This window comes from Sphaeramia orbicularis, chromosome 3 (genome assembly GCF_902148855.1).
Source record: "Sphaeramia orbicularis chromosome 3, fSphaOr1.1, whole genome shotgun sequence".
Lineage (NCBI taxonomy): Eukaryota > Metazoa > Chordata > Actinopteri > Kurtiformes > Apogonidae > Sphaeramia > Sphaeramia orbicularis.
Genome location: NC_043959.1, coordinates 58,731,725 through 58,758,722, shown reverse-complemented (window position 1 = coordinate 58,758,722; position 26,998 = coordinate 58,731,725). Strand labels below are relative to the sequence as shown.

The window sequence follows — 26,998 nt, the reverse complement described above, 5'->3', positions numbered from 1 at the left end:
TTTGGATTTTTCATTATAGTTTAGTTTTATTGAGTTTTGACTTTTTTTTCTCTAATTCAGTTAGTTTTAATTAGTTTTTAGAGCAGGTTTGCTAGTTTTTATTAGTTTCTTTTTCTTCTAAATGCTTAGTTTTAGTTTAGTTTTGATTTTTTCATATATTTTACCTTCTTCGTCGTCGTATTCAAATAAATCCCAGACAGGACTCTGCTTCTCCCAACTTTAGTCTCCATGTTTCCAGGTAGAGTGGGGATGAGAAGCTGATTCTAAATGACAAGTGATGAGAAGTGACAGACTGTGAAGCACCGTATGGTGCCGCCAGCTAAAATTGTTCGAATGAATATATTGATATCATATCCATCCGACTTTGACAAAGATGAAAACAAAGGGAATTTTATCCATAATTTTTATACGTTTTAGTTAGTTTTGCAAGCACACAATACGGTTTCAATTAGTTATAGTTCTTTTTTTTTTAATTATAGCTTTTATTTATTTCAGTTAACTAAAATGTTTTTTCAATTGTAGTTTTCATCATTTTGTCAGTTTTTGTTAATGATAATAACCTTGGTTTCTGTTCCACTGTTAACATTGTGACAGTTTAGTTTTGCTTCCACATTAAAGTGTTTATTGAGAATCAACACATCCAGCCATCTTTGAGTATAGTCAGGACTCTATTTTTTCATTTTTCAGTCTTGCATAACTGACATTTTGACATTATATGAACTATTCATGGCTAATATAAATTAGCCATAGATAATAAATCAGCCCATAGATCTAGATTTTTTTAAGTTCAGTTCCAAATTTCTTTATTTAGATATTTATATGTATTACTTTTACTTATCTGTTCAGTTATCTCATTTTTAATAAAGTATTAATTAGATGAATGGAGCTACATGTAGTATTTCTCCTTCCAAATATTAAAAAATGACCTTAAATTATCTTGAGAGTGTGTAGAATGAAGAGCCCTGCAGTTTTGACAGATGCCACTATCAGACTGTAGAGAGATGAACTGAATATACATATATACCGATGGGCTGGGGGATTTGTGTGACCACTAGAGGGAGTAGTGAGTCACTGTCGGTCTGCGAAGGTGGTGAAAACTAATCCTACAGGGCCTTTAATCAAAGCATCAGAAAGTCACTAGATAGGATGAGAACCAAAGAAGCAACTTTCAGAGTCAAAGAAAATGACAAAGTGATAAAAGCAAGAAGTACTGTTTTCACCTCTGGATACAGTTGTAAATAAAAAAAATGGAGTTTGATGATGAAATGGCAGCATTTCTTTTACATGGGTGAATTTAATTATGAGGCTTATGAAGGTATAACATTATCAGGGTTCCTGGGAAACCTGGAAAATGCTGACCAATTTTCCAGTCACGGAAAGCAAATAGAAAATGAGAAAAAACAGTTCAAATGTCCTGGAAACGATTAAAATATCCTGTAAAGTCATTTATCCTCCCCCTGCCTTGTGACTTTGTGTGCTTAAACTGAGATGAAACAAAGGAAATAGTTTTTCAGCGATTTGTTGAAAATATACAAATATTTTAGAGGAAGTGCAGAAGAGAAGTAAGAGAGAAGCCATAGTTAAGTTGGGAATTGTCCAGTTGAACATTGTAACTCCAGTTTGTCAGGCTAATGAAGTGCTCCGCTGTAATCTGTGGGTGTGTTTGCATTATTCTGTCATACATTTGTCATAATTATTTTTTACTGATTCTGTTTTATTCTCTTAATTTCCTGGGATGATATGCACTTGAACTTCATTGAGAAAAGATATTCTCAGTATGTGTCTGAGAAAATTGGACCTTTGGTTGATATAACTAAAGCGTGAAGGCAACACTGAACTATTAATTACCAATCAGCATGTAATTATGTGGTAATTATGCTCAGTGGTTACAAGACTATGTCATCATATGATTTTACACTGATAACGATGCTTAATGTTTAAAGGCGTAGACACACCAACCCGATTTTTGGCCGTCGACGTCGTCTGCAGTCGGTGAGGTGGTGACATGAGTCTGGTCGGTTGTTTCAGTGTAATCGCCCACTACCAGTCATTCAGTCGGACCAATCTGATTGGTGGAGGGATATTCCTTGACTAGTGAATCAGTGAACAAGTAATTTACATGTGAATCTAGCTATGCCAAGGTACCTCATGCTGTTATTGTCTTCTATAATAGGCCATTCACTGCTCATATTGTATCTGAATAAGTTCTAGTCAGTGTTGTCTGTGGACTTCATTCATTCCATGAAGTGAGCACTGTTAGCGTTGTTAGCATAGTGTGATTTCTCCTTAAGGCTAAAGACGTTCATGTTGTCTTCTGTTTATGTAATTATACTTCTCTTTTTTCTTTTGTTCAGACAAGGTATAGCTTTTTTTAGATGTTACCTGCTTGATTTCGACTGTGACTCCAGTCTACCTCAGAAGCGTCATCTGATGTCATTTATCAGCTGGTCGGCTCGACGGACCAATCAGAGCCCGTCGAGCCGACCACGCCTCCTCCGCCTTGGGTGGTCTCTGGAGGGGAATCCCAGGTGTGAGAGAGGGGTACGCACCCTCGTCCTGGTTGATGGTGCCGCTCGCCTGCTTCCTGATCTCTATTGCCTCCTTGATCCAACGTTTGAGTTTGTTTGTTTCAGATGTTCTGATTGTGCCCTTATCCCAGCCCATGATGTGGTTGTGTGTCCTGCAGTGGTCCGTGATGGCTGATTTTAGGTTCTCCTGTTTGATTTTCTTTTGAGTCTGTGTGAATCTCCCCGCTGTCCCTTTTCGCATTCTTTTTGGTGTTCTTTTTTCCTTATGTTGAATGATCGTCCTGTTTCCCCGATGTATGTTTTGTTGCATGATTTGCTCTGATTGGTCCATCGAGCCGACCAGCTGATAAATGACGCGTCAGCAGCACGTCGGATGACGCTTCTGAGGAAGACTGGAGTCACAGCCGAAACTGTCAAGCAGGTAACATCTAAAAAAAGCTATACCTTGTCTGAACAAAAGAAAAAAGAGAAGTGGGATTTCTCCTTAGTTTTTGCCTGCGACGTCTTTCTTCTTCCACTAGAAGAAGCCTGAGCGCTGACAACGCCAGTACCTACTTATTGCTAGCCATCTGTTCAACAAGTACAGCAACATCAACCCTTCTTGTCTACTCAACACTCTTTGCTGACAACAATGAAAGACGACAGCGAACTCTGTGTTTTGGTCTAGAGCAGTGGTTCCAACCTTTTTTGGTTCGTGACCCCATTTTAACATCACACATTTGTGGTGACCCCAGACATTCAAAATAGAGAGTTTTTTTTTGCTAAAATTAATTTGTTTTTTATCATGCAATAGTTTGCTATACTATGTTACAAATAAACATTAATTTTAGACACATTTAGTCTATATAATGTGTATAATTATGGACAGAGGCAGTAAATCCAGGTGTAGATTACTGCACAAAGGCTCAGAATATGTACAGTCAGTCCAGCTGTGATTTACAAGGAAGACAATTAATACTGAACAAACAAGAACTGAAACTGTGAATTATGAAAGAGCTGCAGCATCTGAAACTGACCACAATGAACATTTGACAGATAAACAGAACCACAGTGCTGCAGTTTCAGCTTCACAGTGTGTCACGTTTTTTATATATTGTGATTGTCTCTTTCAACTCACCATACATTTTTATTAGTAAGTTTTTAAAATTTTTTTATCAATTACTAGAAATTTCAGGCGACCTCATTTGAATTCCAGGCGACCCCACATGGGGTCCCGACCCCAACACCGGTCTAGAGAGATGTTTCGTCATTTCCAGTTTTACGTTTCACTCAAGTGCAGAATGTACGCTCAAGTCGGTAATAGATTTGGTGTGCTCTTCACACTTTTTTGACTGTGTCGGGGATACAAGAGCCGACTGATCAGCCGGGATACCTTTTCTGGTGACAATCGGCAGTCGGGTTGGTGTGTCTTCGTCCTCAGGTTCAGCTGTTTAGGTTTTTTTGCAAATATTTAGACATTTACCATCAGTCAAAATCACGCTGATAAATGACCATGGGGTTGGGTGTCTGTTAAAGTTCAGCAGGTGAAACTAGCATCAATCTTCATCGTGTTTGCAGGGTGCGCCTTAGATCAGCCTCGTTGTTGGGCATCTACTGGTTCAGGAAGCATGAGGCTTTAAATAACACACCAAAACCTTGCTGATTAATGGGACGTATATGTGCATGTGTGTGCTTGTTTGGGGTTTCTCCACTTTGTTGATGGATGGCAGTAGTTTCACATCTGTCAAAGGGTCCCATGCATGTTCTCAGACCGGAGGCAGTCGAGTCGAATTTACAGCCTGCGTCTAGTTTCAATGGTGTGATATACCGGAGATGTTAATGTCTGCTCCAGATGTACCCCTGTGTTCAACTGCCTGGCCGACAAATGACTTTAATCCAGGTAAATAAGAGGAGCTGTCAGGAGCCTGAGAGCTCATCAGGTCTTTGCTCGCAGACAGACTTAGCACAGATTAACTCTTTGAGTGTGTGCAGTTTGGAGAGGAAAAAAAAAAAAAGCATGAAGAAAGGATAATGTAAATCACCAGGCTGTTACCATGTTGTATGAGGGAAAATGAATAAGTAGGGCTTTGTTGAAGTGCTAATGAGCTAATAATTAGCTGTGTATGTTAGAGGACTAGTCAGAGTCTGTAATTACTACCACATTTAAAATTCTAATTAGCTTTCATAAACATAGTCCTGTTGTGACCCCACTGAAGATTTTTTGCACAATGTTGCCAAGTTACATCTAATTATTCACTTTGTGCAAAGAAAGAATTCAGCAACATGCACATTATTTCCAAGTTTTCTGTGTAATACATCTTTGTCTCTGCTTTTTTTTGTTGTTTTTTGTTTGTGAATGGGGTCAAAATGCAAAATAATGCGTTCTGAATAATGCATGAAGAATTTATAATGCCTGATATTTTAGTAGATGGAGACATATACACAAGATAATGTCTCTGTTAAGTTATACTTTTGGATAATTAAATTCCACACGTTTAATATAGAAATTTAATAGAATATGTACAGTGGAAGACTATGGAACTTACACTTCTGGAAAAAAAAACAAACTGCAAATGTGTTGATCATTTTGTTTCAGTGAAGACACAAAAAGTGAGGATTTTAAGTGTTTTTTTTTTTTTTTTAATATGGTTTTCTTCTTTTAGATTGCTGACAGATTAAAAAGGTAATTAAATGTATAACATTTTCCTGTAAAACAAAAGCCAAATGTTCAGTTTCATTGTCAGAGTAATTGACAGATTCAAATTATCATTAGTTTCAAGTCTATAATCAAGATGTAAAGAGATAAGATGAGATTGATGCAAACACTGGGATGCAAATAGAGTTTTCTTGCCTAAATCTGGAGCATGACAGCCTTGCTGTTTGTCCATTTTAGAAGCAAATTAAGATGTCTCTGGCTGAAGGGACTTTTCCCAGGCTTCCCCTCTCTGCTCCGCATTGTTCCAGAGTCAGAGCAGAGTCGGTGGTGATATCCGACTATGCCACTGTTTCCTGACTCTGGACCTGGCATCTTTCATCGGGGCATGTGTGAATAGTCTAGGGTTACGTGGAGGGCTGGACCTCCTTCTGGGCTGTGAAAGTGTGTGTCCGTGAAGGAAAACCCTGTGTGTGTGTGTGTGTGTGTGGTGTGTGTGCTCGCCAAACTCCAGGAGTTTGCCCTGGTTCACCCATTTCAATCAAGACTCTTCTGATCCAGTTTAACCTTTCACCCCCCCGCAGTCGTACCAAAACCCCGCTCAGGCGTTCACCCCATTCCCCCCCCTTCAATCCCAGGAGCCCCTCTGTTAACCCCCACCATCCCCCCAAGCCTTGGGAAGCAGGTGACTGATGTAGACTGTCGATATGCCCTACAGATAACATGAATAAAGAGCTCACTACCCACCCCACAACAACAACCCACCCACTCTTACTTCCCTCCTCCCTCCCTCCCTCCCTCCCTCAACCCCTCCCCTGCTACTATGCAAATCAAACATACCCCTCTCCCCTCCTCTTCCTCCTCCCCCTCCTCCTCCTCCTCCTCCTCCTGCTCATTCATTGGGAGGGAGGATTTGCAGCGGCTTTCAACCAGCGGCAGCAGCGTGGGCTTTGTTGTGGACTAGTGCCGGGAGAAAGACAAGAGGGCAGAGAACTGAGAAATCAGCAGATAGACGCACCGAAAACAGACATGGACGTGCAAACAGTGTGAGAGTAGTTGAGAGAAAGCTTGGAAGAGGAAAAAAAAAACCCAAGGGAAACAAACCAACTGAGGCTAAAGAGAGAGTTGTTTCAAAGAGAACAGGAAGCAACTGTACTGAGGAACTGTTATTGTTACGGACATTCTGCCACTACTACTACTACTATTACTACTACTACTGTTACTACTACTATTACTACTACTATTACTACTACTACTACTGCTGCTGCTGCTGCTGCTGCTGCTGCTGCTGCTGCTGCCCTCCAACACTAATACTACCACTCCTAGTTTTACTTTGAAAGCCACAGCTGGCGTGAAGTTCTGCTTTTCTCTGGGAATTTCCTGGTGAGTTTGATTTGTTTACCCTGTACTTTTTTTTTTTTTTACACACATAAAAAGAAACTGACTATATGCCTCACTCTGTATTAATGTAAGTAAATGTGTTTTGAAGGATGCTTAAATTATATCATTATAGAGGCAAGTATAGACACATATACCGTATATGTGAAGCATCTTATTGTCTTATTGTAGCTGTGAGGTTAATTTCACTTTCCCTTGAACTTGTCTAGTGAAGAATCTGTGGTTTTAATAAAAACATTGCACGGTTCCTAATAGTACTTTACATAATGTCAGCTCATGTAAGGATCTACGATTGTGTTTGGTGTTTAGATTGATGATTTTTTTTTTTTTTTTTTGGTGCATAAACTAGAGTCAAAGTAGAGTTTAGTTTATTGTGCTGTTGATCCATTAAGAAAAGGGAAGTAGAACATGGAAGTTGTAGTCAGTCTCACAGATGTTGCTGCATCTCTATCAGGTGTAAACGATCACACTGTTGTCTTTGTTTAACATGCTGGCTCAGTTTTATGCAGTTTATTTTTTGTAGCCACTTTAACAGAGAATAAGTCTGAAGTTTGAGGATTAAAAAGTGTTTTTTTTTTGTTTTTTTTTTGTAGAGCATCAGGTTTTATGTCACAAACGTCAGGGAAAGGCTGTGGTTGAGGGTTTTCAGAATTCTGGGGTTATGCAGCATCTGTGGTACTTGGATGTTATTAGTGCAGTTGAATTAATGCAAAACTCAGTAAAACATGTGATTGTCTGTCCAGTATGACACTCTGAAAAGTCCAAATTTATACTGTACTATTTTACTGTTACTTCAACTCCTGTCAGAACATAAACCCACCTATGTACATGGTCCACTGAATCTACTTTAAATACACGCAAAAGCACAACGTCCTCCCTCTGTGTGTGTGTGTGTGTGTGTTGTGTGTGTGTGAGAGAGAGGCTGGACAGACCTCTGGCTATGTTAGTACTCAGCATGCAGGGTGGGCCATGGTAAAGGGGGGTGTAATTAGATGAGCGGCAGCTCCGAAGAACCCCCACCCCCACCCCTCAGACAGCCGACACACTTCTCATAAACACTGTTCTCATGCATGTACATACACACACTGAACATTCGTGTCGTGCACATACGTTTCCTCTGGCGGTGGCTAAACAGGTCAGTGGGTCGAGTTAGAATTCTATAGTCATGATCAGTACCATATGGCTGTGTTTTTTTGTGCCAGGCCTGCTTTATTTTTGTTTATTTTGTAAGCTTTTAATGAATTGTCTGAATTTAGGTTTTTTAATAGAAGTGACCACTTTAGTACATTAAGATTCATATGGTATGAAGTAGATATTTAAGTGATTTTTCTGGATTTTACTCCCTGTTTTACCTACACATTATATGTACTTTACATTATGTCTTACTGTTTATAGTAGTAGTAGTAGTGGTAGTTTATTCGGTTGTTAGTTACTTTAAACAACAAACCAAAAACAACATATCCATTGTTCCATATACAATACCACCGAAAGGATTTAGGCTGAAGCTAAGACTTATTTTGCGTAAACCCTATTTACAATTAACACAGTGTTTCCACATGAAAACAAACAAACAAACAAAAAATGTTCAGTGTAATTATTGCTAAATATACAACAGAAGAGAATATATATTTACTTTAATTCTGGTAAATCATGACCTTATCTCAACTATCAATATTGATCCTAGTCTATTAAACAAGTATTTTCTGTAGTCAATCCTGAGCTCTATATTTTTGAATAATGCAAACCAAGCAGCTGGATCACAGAATTTTGTTGAATTTCCTTTGACATTTAAGTCATTAGTTATTTTTTTCCATACTGTATATGAATGAATAGAAATCAGTGATTGTCCTGAAACTGAGGAAAAAAACCCAGTAGAATGGCATAGCGTGTAGAGCTGTAAAACTGTAGCATATTAACTTCTATAAGGGTATAATATGTTCAGATTGTTTAGTCCCGTATCAACCCTCCTGCTATACTATGGGTCATGTTTTTTATATTTATTTGTATTTCTTAGGTCTTCTGCTGGCCTTATTAGTGTAATCAAATGAACAGAACTAGGAGGTTAAAATGTCAAACATATATTTTATTGTGGAAATATTTCTAAAAATATTACAATTTATTCCGTGTTATTGTCCATTCTATTTGGCCTTGTGTCAAGGGCATCATAAGCTACAGAGGAGTAAAGTTAAATTTGTATTAATATTACATTAGCTGATATTGCCAGTAGGTGAATATATCATAATACACAATGTTTGGCTGAATTATATCAGATACATTTTCATTGCCAGTGGTTGTGAAAACAAATCCCATGATTCCACAGTACCTCAAGATGGCAAATGATGTCTATTGTTTGTGTTTTAATCCGGAGTCCCATAGCAGGAGAAACTATATCCTTTGCATTTAAGATGAAGACAAAAGGCTTAAAACGTGGTCTCCTTTAGCTTTATACATTACTGTTTTATAACAATGACAAAAAGTGCATGATGTGATATAACATACAAAGGATGTGAATAACAGGTTTTAAAGTCAAATAAATATTGAAGTAAACAAGCAGCTCAGATAAAACCAATAAAAGTACATCTTGAAAACAGACTTAAAAATAGACACTGACTCAGACAACAGGATTTCCTCAGGCACGTCATTCCAGAGCTTTGGGACCAAAACTGTAGATTTGTAGATTTTAATTTGGTTTGAGTTTGTCGTGTTCAAACTAACCACCGTCCTCTAATGTATCATTAATCACAAAGTCATGATATGGGCATTGTGAAATACAAATATGATAAATAATAAATACAAACTGTTTTCTGTAAAATTCTTGTCAGATAAATGGAGGTGCTCAGTATGTTCAGCTGTATTTTCAGGGGAAATGTACATTAAAGAAATTTTTCCATGTTGTCAGAATAAGCCATCAAAGAGCAGGAACATGCATGAAGGGATTTCCTCTGAATAATCTGGTAATAAAGTAACATACAGTGCATGAAACCTGTGTCGAGGTGTTCACGTCGTCCTGATACCTGTCATATAATGTGACTGGATTAGAGCTACGACATAAGTAAAGATCAGAGAAGTTCTCCGACTCACATTTAAATTGGTGAATTAAAACCTGCTGATACTGACTGGTACCCTGCAAACACAACTCTGATCTGCCTTGTAGGGCTTATGGCTTTTAGCTCCGTGAGAATAAGCGTGCCACAGTGCGTATGTACGGGCTAGTATTGCTTTTTTCTTTTTTTTTTCTTTTTTCCTTTTTTTGTGACCATTCCTGGTGAGTAAGTGAGTTCTTGCCCTCTGAAACAAAACACTGCTCTTTTCTACACCCACTTTCACTCATTTGCCAATTAAGCGGCTTTCAGGGTGCCCTGTGTGGCCCCTTAGTGAATACTGTAAACCCTCCATAGTCGCTCCATACGGCCTTAGTCAAGGAGGCTCTAATGAAAGCCTCGGCCCCTCGAGAGCCTCGACATGCACTCTGTGGCCTCTGTTCTCACCAAGCAGAGTGGCTTTGTATTGAAATAGGAGAGCTTATCATCACTCTCTCTCTTCCTCTCTTTCTTTCATTCTTTAATTCTCACATTTGCCCCCTTTTCTCACACACACACATCCACTATGATGATTATGTGATCATATCACAGAGTCACGCTCACGCTAATGAAGACAGAAAGGGGCGGCGGTTGCCATTGCTTTGTGTGATTTTTTTTTCTTCCTAACAATGGTCTTTTTCACTTTTCTTTATGTTAATAGATTCATTGTTTGGCGGTGGGGTGGATTTATATTTCATTTCTGGGTGAAGTCAGGCTTTTATTTAGTCAGCGGGTACATGTAATCAATGGGTGACCCAGAGTGGGTGATGCCTTTTTTAAGATCATTTTTAAAATGGCATTGTTTCAGTAATTGGATATTGGACAGTACAGAAATGGTAACAAATGAGTGGACTAAAGGGATGTGTGGTATTTAGCAAAGGTCTGCATTCAGATTGAAACCTGGTTCACCTCTAGGCCACCATGAATCACCTGGCTGCAAAAGTATTCACAGTGATGATGAGTTTGGCTGATGTGCAAATTCAACATGTATTACTATCAGTTTATAGAACAGTAATAAGCAACAAGAAATGACAGGACAGTGCAAAGATGTACTGATAAGGAAATTTCAGTATAAAAATGATGAAACCTGTTCTGTAGCTGTTGTTTCAGAAAAAAGGGAAAATAATCAAAATAATAATACAAACAGATAGATTTGTCATTAATGATTTATTTTATTTCATTATTTATTCTCCATTTCAGGGCAGTTATACAAAGATGCGTTCATACTTTGTGTTTAAATGAAAGTTTTTGTTGTCTTTTTTGCATATGGAGCTGGTTGTTTTTTTGACATTAGTTAAAGCTGAAGACTTATGTTGGTTGTCCACATGAGAACAGCCTGCACACTGATTAGAAAGCTGAGCATTTGGGTGTTTTTTTTTTTTTTTCTGCAAAAATCCAATAACTGCCTGAGAGTTCAACTAGCTACATAAGCAGCCTGTAGTTTAGAAATAGAGTCGGCTCCTGCCAGCACATCCCAGCTCAAAACAAACTCTATCACAACTCCACACAAGCTCAGAAGCAGTTCTGAATCCAACATATTAAACCTTTGTTGTTTAGTGCTGAACACAAGTATTGCTTCTGCACACAAATCATGTACAGTTAACATATTTACAGTTTTAAAGATATTCAAGCCTTTGTTTTGTTTCCTCAGTTTTTATGCTCTAATGTTTCATTATATTTATATTGGTATAAAGTTATTATAGTTATTATACACTTTAAATTACATCTTTACTGGATGACTCTATAATCATGGTAACTCATTAATAGCAAAATTTAAAGGATTGTCATGAAATATGCATTAATTAAATGTTGCTGAATTATTTAAAAAATGTAAAATTCTGGTATTTGCATTGACCCTAAAAACTAAACAGTGGTCAGGTTGTTAACGTATTCATTCTAGCAGCGTTGTTGTTGTGTTGCTGTATGCTCAGATAAAGCCTCCAGTGTGCAGAGGGGGTTAATACGAAGCTCCTTCCTATAACAGAGGACCAGATAATCAAACAATCCTGCACAAGCTCTAAGCTCTGCATTGTCTGTGTAGTCTTTTGACTTTTTGTCTTTCTTCAGTCCCTGGGATTTGCTGAAATGTCATATTTCGATATAATTACTACATACATACATATATATATATATATATATATATATATATTATATATATACACCCATTACTTACATTTAATAGTAAGAGAAGGACCCACAGCAAAGTTAATTCTTCATGTCTTTGTTTGAAGCCACTGTGCATGAATTGAGGGCAAATGTAATTACAATTATATAATTAAACTACTTTATGTACTTTAATATATGCGCACATTTTTGTGTCCAATTAAATGGCATGCTGTTCTTTCTTCTTCATGTCTGAATTTTGCAGTTACCCTCCCTGGTGCACTCCTCGCTCCTGTTTCTTCATCCTCAAACTCACTCGCAACACGTCGCTCCTCTTCTAACTCCTCCTCCTCCATGCAGACCTCGTACCGACTGCCTAACCCCTTGCCACCCCTCCCTGTACGCAAGGGTGTCCGAGGTCGACGTCCCAAATCCCAGACTATTGCTTTGTTGAAAGCAGCAGCCGAAGCAGCAGCAGCAGCAGCAGCGGTAAATGGAGCATCACAGAGCCCTCCCAGACCTAGCTCTGCAGCTCAACTGGCCCCCAGACCACACAGGAAGAGAGGACCCAAGCCTGGGAGCAAGGTAGGATGTCACAAGAGTTAGAGTCTGTCATGCTGTGCTCCACTGATCCTGTCATTTTATGTTTTATGCATTAAGGCTAATATGATTCTGATAAAGACGGAGGTCACAGATGGACAGTTTGCGAGGGGGAATAATCTGGGGGTATGTTTATGTATGTGACTGTGAAGAGGAAAACAGTCTGCTTTGGGAGCTGCTCTGTGGACGGTGGGGAGGTTCACAATGCAGCAGTGAAAGTTAAAACACACCTTTAATAATCATTAACAAACAGCCTTTGTAGATTATAGACAGTTAATGAGAGAGGGTTTGTTTGTTTTGTGCTTCAGAGGAAGCCTCGGGTGGTGCCATCCCTGGGGGCTTCATCAGTTACAGCTCCGCCTCCAGAGACCAGACTGAGCTCCAGCCACGTCTCAGCGGACAGCAACCATAAGAACAGCTCAAATGTAGTCTGCACAGGTAATTTAGAAAACATCTACACTTTAGTCAAAAGACAGTTTTGGACGCCACAGTTACCCCAAGTGAATGTATACATGCAGGTGTGTTCATCTTTGCTCATGTTTTCCTGTTCCGTTCCCCAGTGTGTGTGTATGTGAACAAACACGGTAACTACGGACCACATCTTGACCGAAAACTAGTGCAGCAGCTCCCAGACCACTTTGGTCCAGCTCCAGTAAACGCAGTGCTACAACAGGCTGTTCAGGCCTGTGTGGACTGTACCTACCAGCCCTCAGTGCTGCTGTCGTTTCTGCAGAGTCAGTCGCACACGGGAGGAGAGGTCATCAGAGGTAACCACCAGAAAACCCACACAAACATATGGTGCAAAATGCAAATTAATTCACTTAAAATGCTTTTTAAATTACAATCTACTAATACTCCTTTTTGAGATATGAAAAAACAGCCCAATGCTGAAAATATAATATACATTTCTAAACATGACTATGTCTAATTTAGCAATTTCACTCACTACAGGGTGTCCCAAAAACACATGTCCATATCAGAGTGACTACATGGTCAGGAGAAATTATACTTCATAAGATTTATTTGGACATAAAATGTTTTATTCTACAAATTTCAAATGAAAAATTCTGGGGGATGGTAATTTATAATGTTCCAAAGTTATTACAATGTTCAATGTGTGTGAGAATTAGAGGAGAATCACTGAGGCTCTGGAGAATGTACACGACATGCTGTAGCGAGTGTGGCAGGAACTCGTCTACCGACCTGATATGTGCCGCGTCACAAGCAGTGCACACATCGAACATTTCTAATAACTTGGAACATTATAAAATCACCATCTTTCAGAATTTTTTGTTTGAAATTTGTAGAATAAAACATTTTATTTCCAAAATAAATCCTATTAAGTATCATTTCTCCTGACCATGTAGTCACTCTGATATGGACATCTCAAATGATGTCAGTTTTTTTGGGACACCCTGTATTTCAGTGGAGACCTGTAGCTTTTTATGATGTGCAACCAATGACTTCAAACCACCAAAGCTAATGTACAGCAACAACATTGTTATAATGTTAGCATTAATAATGTGGTTGTTTTAATTGAATGAAATGACATAATGTGAATCTAGGCCACAAACTGTACAGGAACAGAACATTTACTTGGTCTGGGTCCGATCAGTTACATCTTCAGTGATGCTGAAAACTACAGCTCCCACGAGTCCATGTACCTTCACAATGTCATCAAACTACTTTGAGCCGTAGAGCTGGAGTCCTGTCCCTTCTAATGCACTCCATCATACCTGACTTTGATAGAATAGGGACAACGGTCAATGGCAAGAGAAAAAACATTACTGATCCTCTTTGAATTATGTCACCACTTACACATATGTTTGTCAACTTGAAAGATAATTTTATGAGCTAACAAAGTTGCAGTTTGTTCCAAAGATGGTAAAGAAGCATGGAGTTATGTGTTAAACAGCTCAGAGGACTGCATGTCTTGTCGTATGTCGAACACATCACCAGCACAGCTGTCTTACCTCAATCTCTGAGAGGGAGGTTAAGTATTAAAAGAGGTGATAATCACTGCAGGTCTATTCATGTTAAAGCTGCTGCGACATCTACAGTGAGAGTTATGATGATGGTGATTTTTGGGTGCGTAGTCCTATATTTATGTCATTTCACAGTCTGATAGTTAAGTTTTACCACTAACTGCAACTTTTCTTACTTGTAAAATTATCTTTAAAATTGACATAATATTTATTCATTTCTGAACCCGCTTTATCTTCACTGGGGTCACTGGAGCCTATCCCAGCTACTTATGGGTGAAGGTGGGGTACACCCTGGTCATGTCGCCAGTTTATTGCAAGGCTGACGTTATAGAGACAAACAATCACTCACATTCACACCTATGGGCAATTTAAATGGTAATATATATAGCACATTTTCTATACCTTAATGGTGCCCGAAGCGCTTTACAATTCCTCACATTGACCCAATCACACACACATACACAGTAGGCGGCTGCTGCCATGCAGGGTTTAAGGTTCAGTGTCTTGCCCAAGGACACTTTGATATGTAGACAGTCGGAGCCAGGATTCAAACCACCAACCCTTCGGTCAAAGGATGACCCATTCTACCGACTGAGCCACAGCCGTCCTAATTTAGATTAACTGATTAACCTAACGGTGCATGTCTTTGGATGGTGGGAGGAAGTCGGAGAAACCTGGAGAGAACCCACGCAAACAAATGGAGAACATGCAAACTCCACACAGAAAGGTCCCACCCCCATCGACTGGTGCTGGAATTGAACCCAGGACCTTCTTGCTGTGAGGCAGGAGTGTTAACCACTGCACCACTGTGTCGCCCAAACTGACAAACAGCAGATGTATAAAAGAAAACACAATTTAGACAGGATCAAAAAATAGCTTGTCTCTTACCATTGACTAATGCGTTATTTTCTGAAAGACGGTCAAATGAGACCAGGAACAGACAGGACTTCAGCTCTCTATTGGTTTGATTGAAAGTCCCCTAGTGGTAGGAAGTATGTGTTGCATTTGTTTACATTTATTACCTCCGCCAAGTGTAACGGCGGAGGTAATGTTATCATCGGGGTTTGTCTGTCTGTCTGTTTGTCTGTTAGCAAGATAACTCAAAAAGTTATGGACGGATTTGGATGAAATTTTCAGGAAATGTTGATACTGGCACAAGGAACAAATGATTGAATTTTGGTAGTGATGGGGGGGGGGGGACTGATCTGCCTTGGCGGAGGTCTGCAGTCTCCGAGTGCTTTTCTAGTTTCTAAATTGAACAATCAAACTATCAAATTTCTGGATTAAAACCCAAATACAGGGGGTATTTCAATGGTAAAATTGTTGATGTAGTGTGTGTTGACTGCCTCAGACGTTGTTTGATAAAATACAATAGTGGTGAATTTCTTACTTTTAACAATACGAGCCACTGTAAATAGATCAGATTCAGCGATCAACCAGGTGAAACTGGTTTGAGCACACACTCAGGGGACATTTGTGTATATGTGAGTGTTCTGAGGAGAAAGACTAGGGGAATAAAGGGGCGCCAGTGGCAGCAGTTGATGTGAGCACTGTGTCTATAATCAGAATTGACATGTGCGTCTAACCTGGTTGGGATGCTGGGAATGGGTCTCCCTTGGGGACTGGATTGGGAATGCTGTGGGTGAGGCTGGGTTGGGAGGGGGGGGGAGGGGAGGGGAGGAGTGGTTTAATTTGTGGAGGCTTGGCTTGGGTGGGAGGGTGTTGTGCTGGGTGGGTTGTGGGTATGAGGGAGGGTGCTAAGCTCTGAACCATCTGCTGTTTTCCTGTAGCTGTGAACGGGTGCAGTGTGCGGGTGTGTGTACATACAACACAAAGACTAATAGCAGTTTGTTTTGCGCCCTTCAGTGCGGTCAGAGCATGGAATCCGCTACGTGAAGCTGCCCTCGGCCTCCAGCGCTTCCTCTGTACTGCGGTTCTTGGAGAACATGTGCCAGCATCTTGAGAGTGACAGTCTGTTCAGCTCCCAGCCGTTCAGCCCGTACAGCAATAACGCACGCTTCTACGACAGAACCAAGTCAGGTGGGTGTGGGATGTGGTCGCTGACGGGTAAGGTTGATATTTAGGGTTATTTAGGGATTTGGGTTTAATTTACAAGAGCAGATAGTCCAAACAACATGACTAACCTGAGAGTCAAACTGATAAAGATGTTTTGGATTAATCTCAAAACTAAAAATGGAAAGTTGAGTATGATTTTTTTTTAATTCAGTAAAAATAATGCAGATATTCTAATTACTACGCAAATAAAAAAGACATTCCAGCTATTTGTAGGTTATGTTCAATCCTTTTCTTCAGTTATATACATACATGATAATAATGTGCAGTTTAAATACATGAAACCAGGTTAGAGTTATAGAGTACAATGAAATGCATATTATTAGCTAACATGGCTACAACTGAGATATAGTGTAGTTATTTTATATCTGTACGGCCTGATCGCAATCAAGGGAACCAGAAAGGGTGCACATATAGATGAAAAATAATAATGCTCTATCAAAAAATCAGACAGGCCATTTTATTTGTCTGATATTTCTCTTTTAAAGTCCAAATTATTTTTGTATTCTGGTGTCTACTAAAAATTTGACAGGCTTGTACCTCTGTCAAATCAGAAATTATTCTGTGTACGGACACTCCAGCCTAACAGCCTCCATGTTTAATACCTACACAGATATACAAATGTTTCAGCACTCAGGAGAATCATGCATTGTTTATTGCGTAGATGTGGTGTCCAAAGCATGTGTGCTGAAAAATTCCATATATTGACAGAAACAATCAAATTAGACCCACATATTTAGAATCTGGTGTACGGACACTACTGGTGTACGGACTCGACAAGATTGGAATGGAAATCTGGCTTATCACATGGTCGCATCTGTGTTAGATCTTAAATATTAATAATAATAATAATGGATTGGATTTATATAGTGCTTTTCTAGACACCCAAAGCGCTTTACATTATTGACCCATTATTCATTCGCTCTCACATTCTCTCTCTGGTGGTGGTAAACTACATCTGTATCCACAGCTGTCCTGGGGCAGACTGACAGAAGCGTGGCTGCCAATTTGCGCCTACGGCCCCTCTGACCACCACCAAACATTCATACACCAGTGTGGGTGGCACTGGAGGCAAGGAGGGTGAAGTGTCTTGCCCAAGGACACAACGGACTGACTAGGACAGAGCGGGATTCAAACCGCCAACCCTTCGGTTATTGGACGACCCGCTCTACCACCCATCTTTAATTAAGTCTTTCTGGTACAGGAGGAAATAAACATTTGTGAACAAGTTATAACAATATATCTATAAGGCATATAGTCCATATTATTGATGGAAGTATACTGGTGTTTGGACACTACATGAAGTTTGGTGAAAAACGCGCGATTGAAAACATCCATTTGACACATTGTTCCCAAAGTTTCTGCAGCCAGGGAGCAGAGCAAAATCTGTTTAGTTGTGCATATTTAGTCCTAATAATACTGAAAGAACAGGTTCCCATTCTATTATTACAATTAAAGGGCTGTAAAAGAAGGGTTTTCAGAACAAAATGGTGGATTGTGTTAATAGTGAAAATAAGAATTGATAATCAAACAGATGTTCAACACAAATGATAAATAAATGAAAAGCGATGTGTGCATTTTGTAATAAAAAAGACAAAGGAGTTGAGTAGTAATTTTTTATTGTGTTACAAAACATTATGTCCAATAATTTTGCTCTCTCATAACAATAAAATTGTGCACGTTTTCACTCTCATTGGGTCGCCATTTTATCAGTTTTTATCCGATTTTCTTCAAAATTGGAGGATTGCAAGATCTAGTAATAAGATGGCCAAAGAAACCTTTTGGGAATGGTTTTGGGGGGATCTTTTTGCAATACTGATTAATAACTGATGCAAATATACTTGTACACCTTGAATGTAATCAGGCTGTGTAATGAATTTGATTCCAGTTGGTGATAAAAGACTTCAGATTGTCCAAATGTAGATATAATGTAATGCAAATATAGAATGAGGTGCTCCACATCTTCATACTTTGTATTTAGTTTGTCAGCTCTTTAGCAGTGTTGTCCAGTTCAGGGGAAGGTTAATAAAATACAGTACATACAGTATTTTACACAGATACAGTATTTAAGACAATAATAATCATGATCCACTGCAGGTAAAACACCATCTATGGAAAATTGCACCAATCGCTGTATTTGATTCAAACATTTTAATTGAATCCCTTCTGAACCCTAACACACGATAGAAGGAGCAGGACACAAGTATACAGGCTCTGCTGTTATACACAAGTGAACCTGAAAATTAGTTTTATGGCACCATGATGTCGGATTTAACAGCCTGATAGGATGTCATTTCACCACTGTTTTTTTTTTTTTTTTTTTTTTTTTAATTTGCGTGATTGAATTTGTGCTCATTCTGACTGAAAGATTTTTTTAAACTGTTATGTTAGCCCATTTATAAATAAAATAATGAATTCCCCTGAACGAAAGTGGGGATAAATACAAAAAACAAAAAACAAACAAAAAAAAAACCTATTGGTTTTATCTTTCAGTTAAATTGTCATTTTAAATATCTGCATCAGCACAGAATTCTGCTGTTGGTGCATCTCTAATGTTATGTGGACTTCGTTTTGATCTGACATCATTCAGCCACAGTCGTTACTCTGCATTTCTCTTTATTTAAACAAACTCATTCCTTACCTCTGGATTCTGAAGGCATGTGCATTTTCTATCACCACCATTCTTATTTCCCTTTGAGAACATCTCATATTTCAGAATCTGCCAGTGCCTTTATGACTGTGCAGAGCAGCTGTTTTGTGTTTTTATTCACAGATATTTCTTTTTTTTTTTTTCCCTTTCAGAGCCTTTATCCCATACAGAAAACGGTCTATCTAATGACAAATCCACAAAGGATCCTGCACCCAGCGCTCGATCTCTTCACACTGCACCCGAGTACCGAGCGACAAAGAAGGAAAGGCCGTCGTTTTATTCCGGACATAAACACACACCGCCACCTGTACGACGTGTCATCTCCAACCCGGCTGAACTTAACACCGTCCACACAAACAGAAGAGTGGAACGTAGGTCCAAAGGCACCATCACTCAGTTCACTGGGGCAAAATAACAGAAATATTAAGAGACTATAATAAAGAAAGTTTACATCACAAGGTTTTCTTTATTTTAATCCTTATATTTTTTTTTAATTTAAAATGGAAAATAATGACCCTTTTTGTCACCCAGTATTTAAAATGTAATATTCCCCCTTTTATTCTTTTAATGTGTCATCATGATCATTTATTACCTAAACTTTTGTTAATATATAACACTGATGAACAAAACTATTACTATTAAGACTGTTGTGTTTCTTGTGCTCTTATTAATTCTTGCACATCTACAGCAGCTAGTTCAACAACAGGCCCAGACCATGTAACGCAGGACAAAGAGGGTTCAGGGAACGACGCTTCTTCCTGGTCAGTAGAGGAGGTCATCCGGTTTGTCCAGGAGGCCGACCCACACACGCTCGGCCCGCACGTCGAACTGTTCAGGAAGCATGTGAGTATTTCTGCTGCCAGTGTTGTGAAGTTTGTCTTGTTTACAGGTTTATAGACACCAGGGGGCAGCACAAAACATAAGTCCAGTGGTGAGTAGTTAATACGGTGAGTGAACAGTATGAGTTCATCCCTGTTTCTGTTTACCTTCCATGTTTAACTCCACTATTCCTTCACTTTTATTATTTTTTCACTCTGGTTGTTATTCCTTCCTCTTAAGCTGCTCCTCCACATGTAAAGGTGGTCTATCAGAACCTGTCACTGAAAGCAGCCGTCTGCTGTATCAGGAAACAAACCTGAAGAGAACTTTTGAGAATTAATCAAAAGAGCAGTGTTGTAGGTCATCAGCTGGAAGATGATGAGAAATTAGAAACTGCTGGGTAATGATTATCTTTGGTTTTGTAACTAATACTGACTTTAACTAGTGATGGAAAAAGTATTCTGTATTCCTGTAAACTACAAGTGAATTCTACTTTCCAAACCATACTTAAAGGAGTCATATTTTGCTAAACCCACTTTTATTAGTCTTTGGTTCTTTTATTTGTGTATTTGGACTGTAATAGTTCATAAAGTTTGAATTCAAACCCTCCAGGTGCTGCAAAACTATCTTTATATTCATTTTGGCAAAAATCAAGTGGATTTCTACAACCCATGTTAATTCCTGCTTAATTTTAATTCCATGCTTAATCTATAACTAGTTATGTCATGATATTTGCACATATAAAGTCCCATCCCATGAACACTTCTCCGAGTACGACATAGTTGTTTGTCAGCAGCAGCAGTTGTAGTAAAAACTGAAAATATGTCCAAACTTTGAGCCGATTACCTAAAATGTTCAGTTGTTGGTTGTATTAACGAACACAAGTGGCTAAATGGGACAGAAAGCACGGTCAACAACCTGGAGGGGGTGGGGCGTGAAGTGGCTTATTTGCATTTAAAGGGCCAGCGCTCAAAACAACCTTTTTCGTGTCATTTCTCAGAAATAGGGCTGAAGATGGACCTGTGGAGTTGAATTAATGAAGAATTCAGACCCAAGCAGAGCATTTACAGTTTATGCAGACCACAGGGAAATGTTTTAAAATGCATAATTTCATTTAAAAAAGCAAAATATCACTCCTTTAAGTAAAAAGCATTTAAGTATTGCCAGTAAATGTACTCAAGGGTATGGACAGTAAAAGTAGTCATAGTTCAAGTCCAGCTAAAAAAACGTCATAATAGTAAAACAGAGACGTCTTCAGCAACTCTGGACAGACTGTTGAGACAGTTAGGATACCGTCACCTCTGTGACTTTTGGGTGCATAATCTTTACATGTGACAGTTCCAACAGTTTTCCAACAAACTGTGACTTTCTTGAAAAATTATCTTATAAATTAAGCATATGTGTAAATGGGTTGTAATTAAAATGGGATCAAAAAATTACACGGCTCTGTAATCCCCTATGAAGTCAGCTTTTCATGAGCTTAGTAAAACAGCTGTTTTTAGCTTTATGACTGCACTTTTTCCCATTTAATCCATAAGGCTGTTTAAAGAGTCGATTTAGCTAAAGTAAAAGAATCCTTTAATTCATCACAATCAAACTCCCAGTACATGTGGACATTTGTAGTTTTTGCTGGACAGGAGGGTATTGTAATCCGTAAAGTAACTAAGGCTGTCAGACAAATGTGGTGGAATAAAAAGTATATTATATCCCTCTGAGATTGTATAGAACAGACGTATAAAATTGCTTAGAGCAGAAATACTCAAGGACTTACAGTGTTTTAAATTTATAAGAGGGGAGGTAGATGTGAGGGAATCAGAGGAAGGAAAACCCACAAATTTTATTTGTGTGTAGAGCAGTGTTTTTCAACCTTGGGGTTGGGACCCCATGTGGGGTCGCCTGGAATTTCTCGTAATTGATAAAAAAAATTTAAAAACAAACTTACTAATCAAAAACATATGGTGAGTTGATAGAGACAATCCCAATCCATAAAAGACATGACAAACTGTGAAGCTAAAACTGCAGCACTGGGGTTCTGTTTATCTGTCAGATGTTCATTGTGGTCAGTTTCAGATGCTGCAGCTCTTTCATAATTCATAGTTTCAGTTCTTGTTTGTTCAGTATTAATTGTCCTCCTTGTAAATCACAGCTGGACTGACTGGACAGATCCTGACCAAGGAAAATCAAATTCTCACTTTGTGCAGTAATCTACACCTGGATTTTCTGCCTCCGTCCATAATAATATATATTATATAGACTAAATGTCATCTAAAATTAATGTTTATTTGCAACAGTATAGCAAACTATTGCATGATCAAAAACAAATTAATTTTAGCACACAAAAAAAAGTCTCCGTTTTGAGAAGTTTGTGATGTTAAAATGGGGTCACAAGCCAAAAAGGGTTGGGAACCACTGGCATAGACGATTTAATTTTGCAACTTTAACTGAAGCTAACATTCTAATTCCTAAAGCACTGGCAGTAATCACTACTTGTAGAAAAATGTCAGAAGCCAGACCTGTAATTCACAGGTTTATATTTTCTCTTCCTGTGTTGTATAATGCAGTTGCCTGATTAAATAAACCATGTTTGAGGCAGAACCATTCAGGAATTCCCTGCATTCGATGTCTCAATCAAGCCATCATCACTTTAATCAAGCTGTTCTTCACAGTGACAACATGTTTATAATGCGCCCCCTGCTGACAGCTCCCCCCTCTCCCCACAGGAGATTGACGGCAAAGCCCTGATGCTGCTGCGAAGTGACGTCATTATGAAGTACATGGGGCTGAAGCTGGGCCCGGCACTCAAACTCTGCCATCACATCGAGAAGCTGAAACATACGAAACAATAGAGGACTCTTCTCTCACTGGCAAATACACATGTAAACAAACAGTACACCGTTTTTTTTTTGTTTTTATTCATTTACCATATTATTGTGAGCAGACACAAAATTCATTATTTGCCTCTGTCTAATTAGTCACATATCTGAGTTTAGACGTAATTTACTCCACAACAGACTTTTTTGCCTTATTATATAAACCTAGAGGCTATTACATATTCACATTTTAATTTGCATTTTACACATACACAGACATTCATAGTTGTTGAAGGTTTTGCAGCTCCATCTGTTCAATTGTTCAGCTGCTAAGGGTTTTTTTGTGACGTATGTTATAACTGCTTTGTCAGAATTTCAGGATGGACTCTTCACGTGAGATTTGGAAAGTTAGTTCAGGTACTGGCAGTGAATGATTTACTGCATCTTATCTAACATTGCAATAAAGGTCAGTTTAGTGTATGCAAGCCAGTGAATGTATGAAGTCATGGAAGTTATTGCTAACAGGTATGATCCACTGGAGTGTACCAGTGAATGACAAGTGTTGAAGGGTTTTATTCCAAAATGTTTCTGAAGGAGTGAGTCAGTACATGATGGTTTCTGACTCCGACTTTTAATGACAAATATATTTTAACTTCGGCAGTGTAGGCACCACTTTGCATTAAAATAATTTATATTTTATTTGGAAGAAACCCTTTCCTCTGTTGTAGTTCAATAGCGCTGGTTGAAAATGTGGAGACTCAGTTACTGAAGCAATTTATATTCTATGCTCATATCTGCATTTGTTTCATGTGCTGGAAGATTATATCTAATGTTGATATTCGTATGAAGGGGTTATATGTAGTATTGATATTCTCAGTAAAAAGTGGGAAGTCTTGCCCCAGACATATTTGCGACTACCAAAACCACCAACAAAAAACACTCTGAATAAAGTATAAAGCTTATTGTTTATACACATTTACATTATGGTATCATTGAGATTTCATCTTCAAACAATAAGTCCTAGCCCGTTATTTTAACAGTCAGAATAACACTGTCTTATAGTCTTCATGTGCTGCTCCAGCTGATAGTTTACATTATAGCTCTGTTAGCTTAGCTCTGTCTTTAGACTGAAAACAGTCACAGTAAAACCACTAATCACCTCTGTTTTCTGTACAGTTTGTGCTGTCAGTAGCTGCACTAAAGATCTGTTTGGAATCATCCAAAGAAGGTCAGAACTCTCACAGTTTAGTCTAAACTGTGAACAAACAAAAATCAGGAAGCTTAGCAAAGACAATAACATCACATAATAACTCATACCTTCATAATCCTCACACTCTCACTCACAGTTGTAGTGGAAACACTGCATCAAACTCCATTCTTTTCATTTCTGTCTGTGTCCAGTGGTGAAAACAACAACAGTGCTTCTAGCTTTTATCACTGAGTCACTTTCTTTGACTCTAAAAGTGGTGCCTTCGTGGTTCTCATCTCATTGTGTCTGCCCCGTTTCCACTGCGTGGTATCGGCTCGACTCGACTCGACTCGACTCGGCTTTTTTTGCGTTTCCATTATGAAAGGACCTGGAACCTGGTACCCGGTACTACTTTTTTGGTATCACCTCCGCCGAGGTTCCAGGACTGGAGACCAGATACTAGACCAGACAGTTGTCTCTGTGACCCGCCGTTTTACCAAAAACAAATGCGGAAGTGGACAGTAAATATAGCGGTACATTAATCCACATGATAACAGCCCAAAACTACACCGTGGTTGGTCCAGGAGATTCAGTCTTTGGTGGCTGACGTAAAAATTCAGACGAGACAACATGCAAAGAGCGAGTTTATCAGCGACTCTCTGAGCAGACGACACGGAAATAATGCGCCGAATCGCTATGACGTACAGGTACGGTAAAGTCGGTAGTATCTTGTAATGGAAACGGTCTCCAGGAATACCGAGTTGAGCTGAGCTGAGCCGTGCCGAGCCAAGTCGAGCTGGTTCCACGTGGTGGAAACGCAGCATTTCTGACACTCTTGTTAAAGGTCCTGTGGTGTTAGTTTTTCTCACCTGGGAGACTGGCAGAGTGTCTCACTACTCCCTCTAGTGGTCACATAAATCCCCCAGTCTGTTTGTGTGGATATACTCAGTGGATATCTCTACAACCCAGTACACTGGTGCCTTTGGCTGCAAGTCAGAGCTCTTTAGTTGAAACACTAATGATGATTTTAGGGCATTTTTGAAGGTAAAATTGCTACATATAACCCCTTTAAGCAGGTTCAGCTTGAGCACTGACTGTGTTATGATTGTATAATGCTTTGAAAGTCACACTATCCAACACTCACACATACACACAAACACAAATGCATACAATGACTGGAATACTGTAAGTGTTGACAGTGAAATACAAGGTGTTTCATTGTTGACTTTGAGTGCTGTACAGGAAGTTAAAGTGCTCCTAAAAGAGCAAATGACAGAGAAACTGTATAAAGACAAGCCAAAAGGTTGGTTTTTGATATCATTTTGTACTGTAACAAAGTGTATCAACCCGTATCAAGCGTAAGTGTAATCAAACTTTTTTTCTGCCTGAAATTGTTTTTGTGTGCACCATCATATAACTACCTACAGGATAATGTTTTGTCAGAGTAATTATTCACATCTTCTCAAAGTATTTATCTGTTTTCCATGGCAGAAAATCTCATTTTCTGAACATTTCAGAATCATTTACGAACCAAATCATGTCTGTTGTAGCTGCATTTCACCCCGTTGCTCCCCTGTAGTGGTAATAAGTTGATACTTGAAACCGTATTGCTTTAATGTGAAACTCAGGTTTTAGTAGGATTTTTTTTTTTCCTTTTTTAGAAATCGTTTTCATCATTAGCATATTGTGTTCTTATTACCACATAGACAGACTGCACAATAACCAACTACGTATATTTTTATGCCTTGTCATTGACTGATCCACGACATTTCATGTGTGTATATATACAACTTTTTACTGGAAGTTCAAAAAAGATGTTTGTTAAATATGTTTGATATGCATTGACACAATTAAACATTTGTTTACATCATTATGGTGTTGGTGACTGGCAGTTTTTTAAAATAACATTCTACTATACCTGTGATAATGCTGCGTTCCAGGCAGGTTTTTGAGCCCGTAAGACACAACTTCAAACCACGACTCACAACTTTGTAACGTTCCAGGTAAGTCACACCAAACTGCCTGAACGCAAGGAATTGTTGTAGTTAGATGTAAACAACCCAGCATGGTGGACTTAGCTTCATATACAATAATTTCTAACCCAGAGGTGTTTGCTCCTTGCTTTTTTGAGGGAAACAGAGTAAAGACGGCGCAAAACCTAGTTTTCCAAGTAAGGGGCTACTCTAGCACAAAGCTGTTGGATCTGTGTTGGATCCAGTATTTGATGTGAACTCTCCTTAAATCTCCACAGTACCAGTAGATCATCCACTCACTTGGGTCAGTACTAAGGGTTCAACTCCAGTAAATCAGTAGTGAACTGTGAGCACTACTGCTGGGCCTTTACCGCCCAAATCACCGCCAACAAAATGCGTCTGCACTGACACAAAACCTCCAAAACAATAGTATGCTGAATGAAAGCACTCACCAGCTGGAATCCTCTAATGAACCAGGACCAGGAGGTCAATAACTCATTGGCTCCCTCTAGAGAGGGAATGCACATACATCACTTCCCCCCAGGCCACACCCCTCTCAGTCAGACTGAGCGGCAAAAACAAACTGGCTCAACATGGCAGAGCATAGCAGTAACTCCAGCCAGAGCAGGAAAACTGTGGAATAGAAGATGAAATTAAAGACAACTGGACTGGACATGGATCCATACAAGCTACCAAACAACAGCTGTTCTACCAACACTGATCTGTGACAGAAATCACCTATCCTGACATTTACATGAACCTGAGTTCAACGCCGGGAAAATCCCCAATGCAAAGGCTGAAAGCATCCAACAGACCCAGAGTTGTGTCCATCCTGGTCCTGGTTCATTAGAGGATTCCAGCTGGTGAGTGCTTTCATTCAACATACTATTGTTTTGGAGGTTTTGTGTCAGTGCAGACGGATTTTGTTGGCGGTGATTTGGGCGGTAAAGGCCCAGCAGTAGTGCTCACAGTTCACTACTGATTTACTGGAGTTGAACCCTTAGTACTGACCCAAGTGAGTGGATGATCTACTGGTACTGTGGAGATTTAAGGAGAGTTCACATCAAATACTGGATCCAACACAGATCCAACAGCTGTGTGCTACAGTAGCCCCTGATCTGGAAAACTAGGTTAGCCTCAGTTTAAGCTAGTTTACAA

The 26,998-nt window shown here is 39.1% G+C and overlaps 2 protein-coding genes across 2 annotated transcripts in view; one reads left to right on the top strand and one right to left on the bottom strand.

Moving 5' to 3' along the window:
* Positions 1–12,097, bottom strand: part of LOC115417202 (uncharacterized) — an 18,272-nt gene extending 6,175 nt beyond the window's left edge. The window contains exon 1 of the mRNA XM_030131210.1: positions 12,011–12,097. Coding sequence (XP_029987070.1) covers positions 12,011–12,097 — 87 coding nt within the window. The remainder of the gene's footprint in view (positions 1–12,010) is intronic.
* LOC115411135 (polycomb protein SCMH1-like) lies at positions 6,351–25,737 on the top strand. Its single transcript, XM_030123094.1, has 10 exons — positions 6,351–6,543; positions 12,007–12,326; positions 12,650–12,779; positions 12,902–13,108; positions 16,193–16,366; positions 19,202–19,420; positions 19,738–19,892; positions 22,589–24,169; positions 24,383–24,388; positions 24,689–25,737. The coding sequence occupies exons 2-8, from the start codon at positions 12,096–12,098 to the stop codon at positions 22,712–22,714; spliced, it is 1,242 nt and encodes a 413-aa protein (XP_029978954.1). The 5' UTR covers positions 6,351–6,543; positions 12,007–12,095; the 3' UTR covers positions 22,715–24,169; positions 24,383–24,388; positions 24,689–25,737.
* The last annotated feature ends 1,261 nt before the right edge of the window (positions 25,738–26,998 follow it).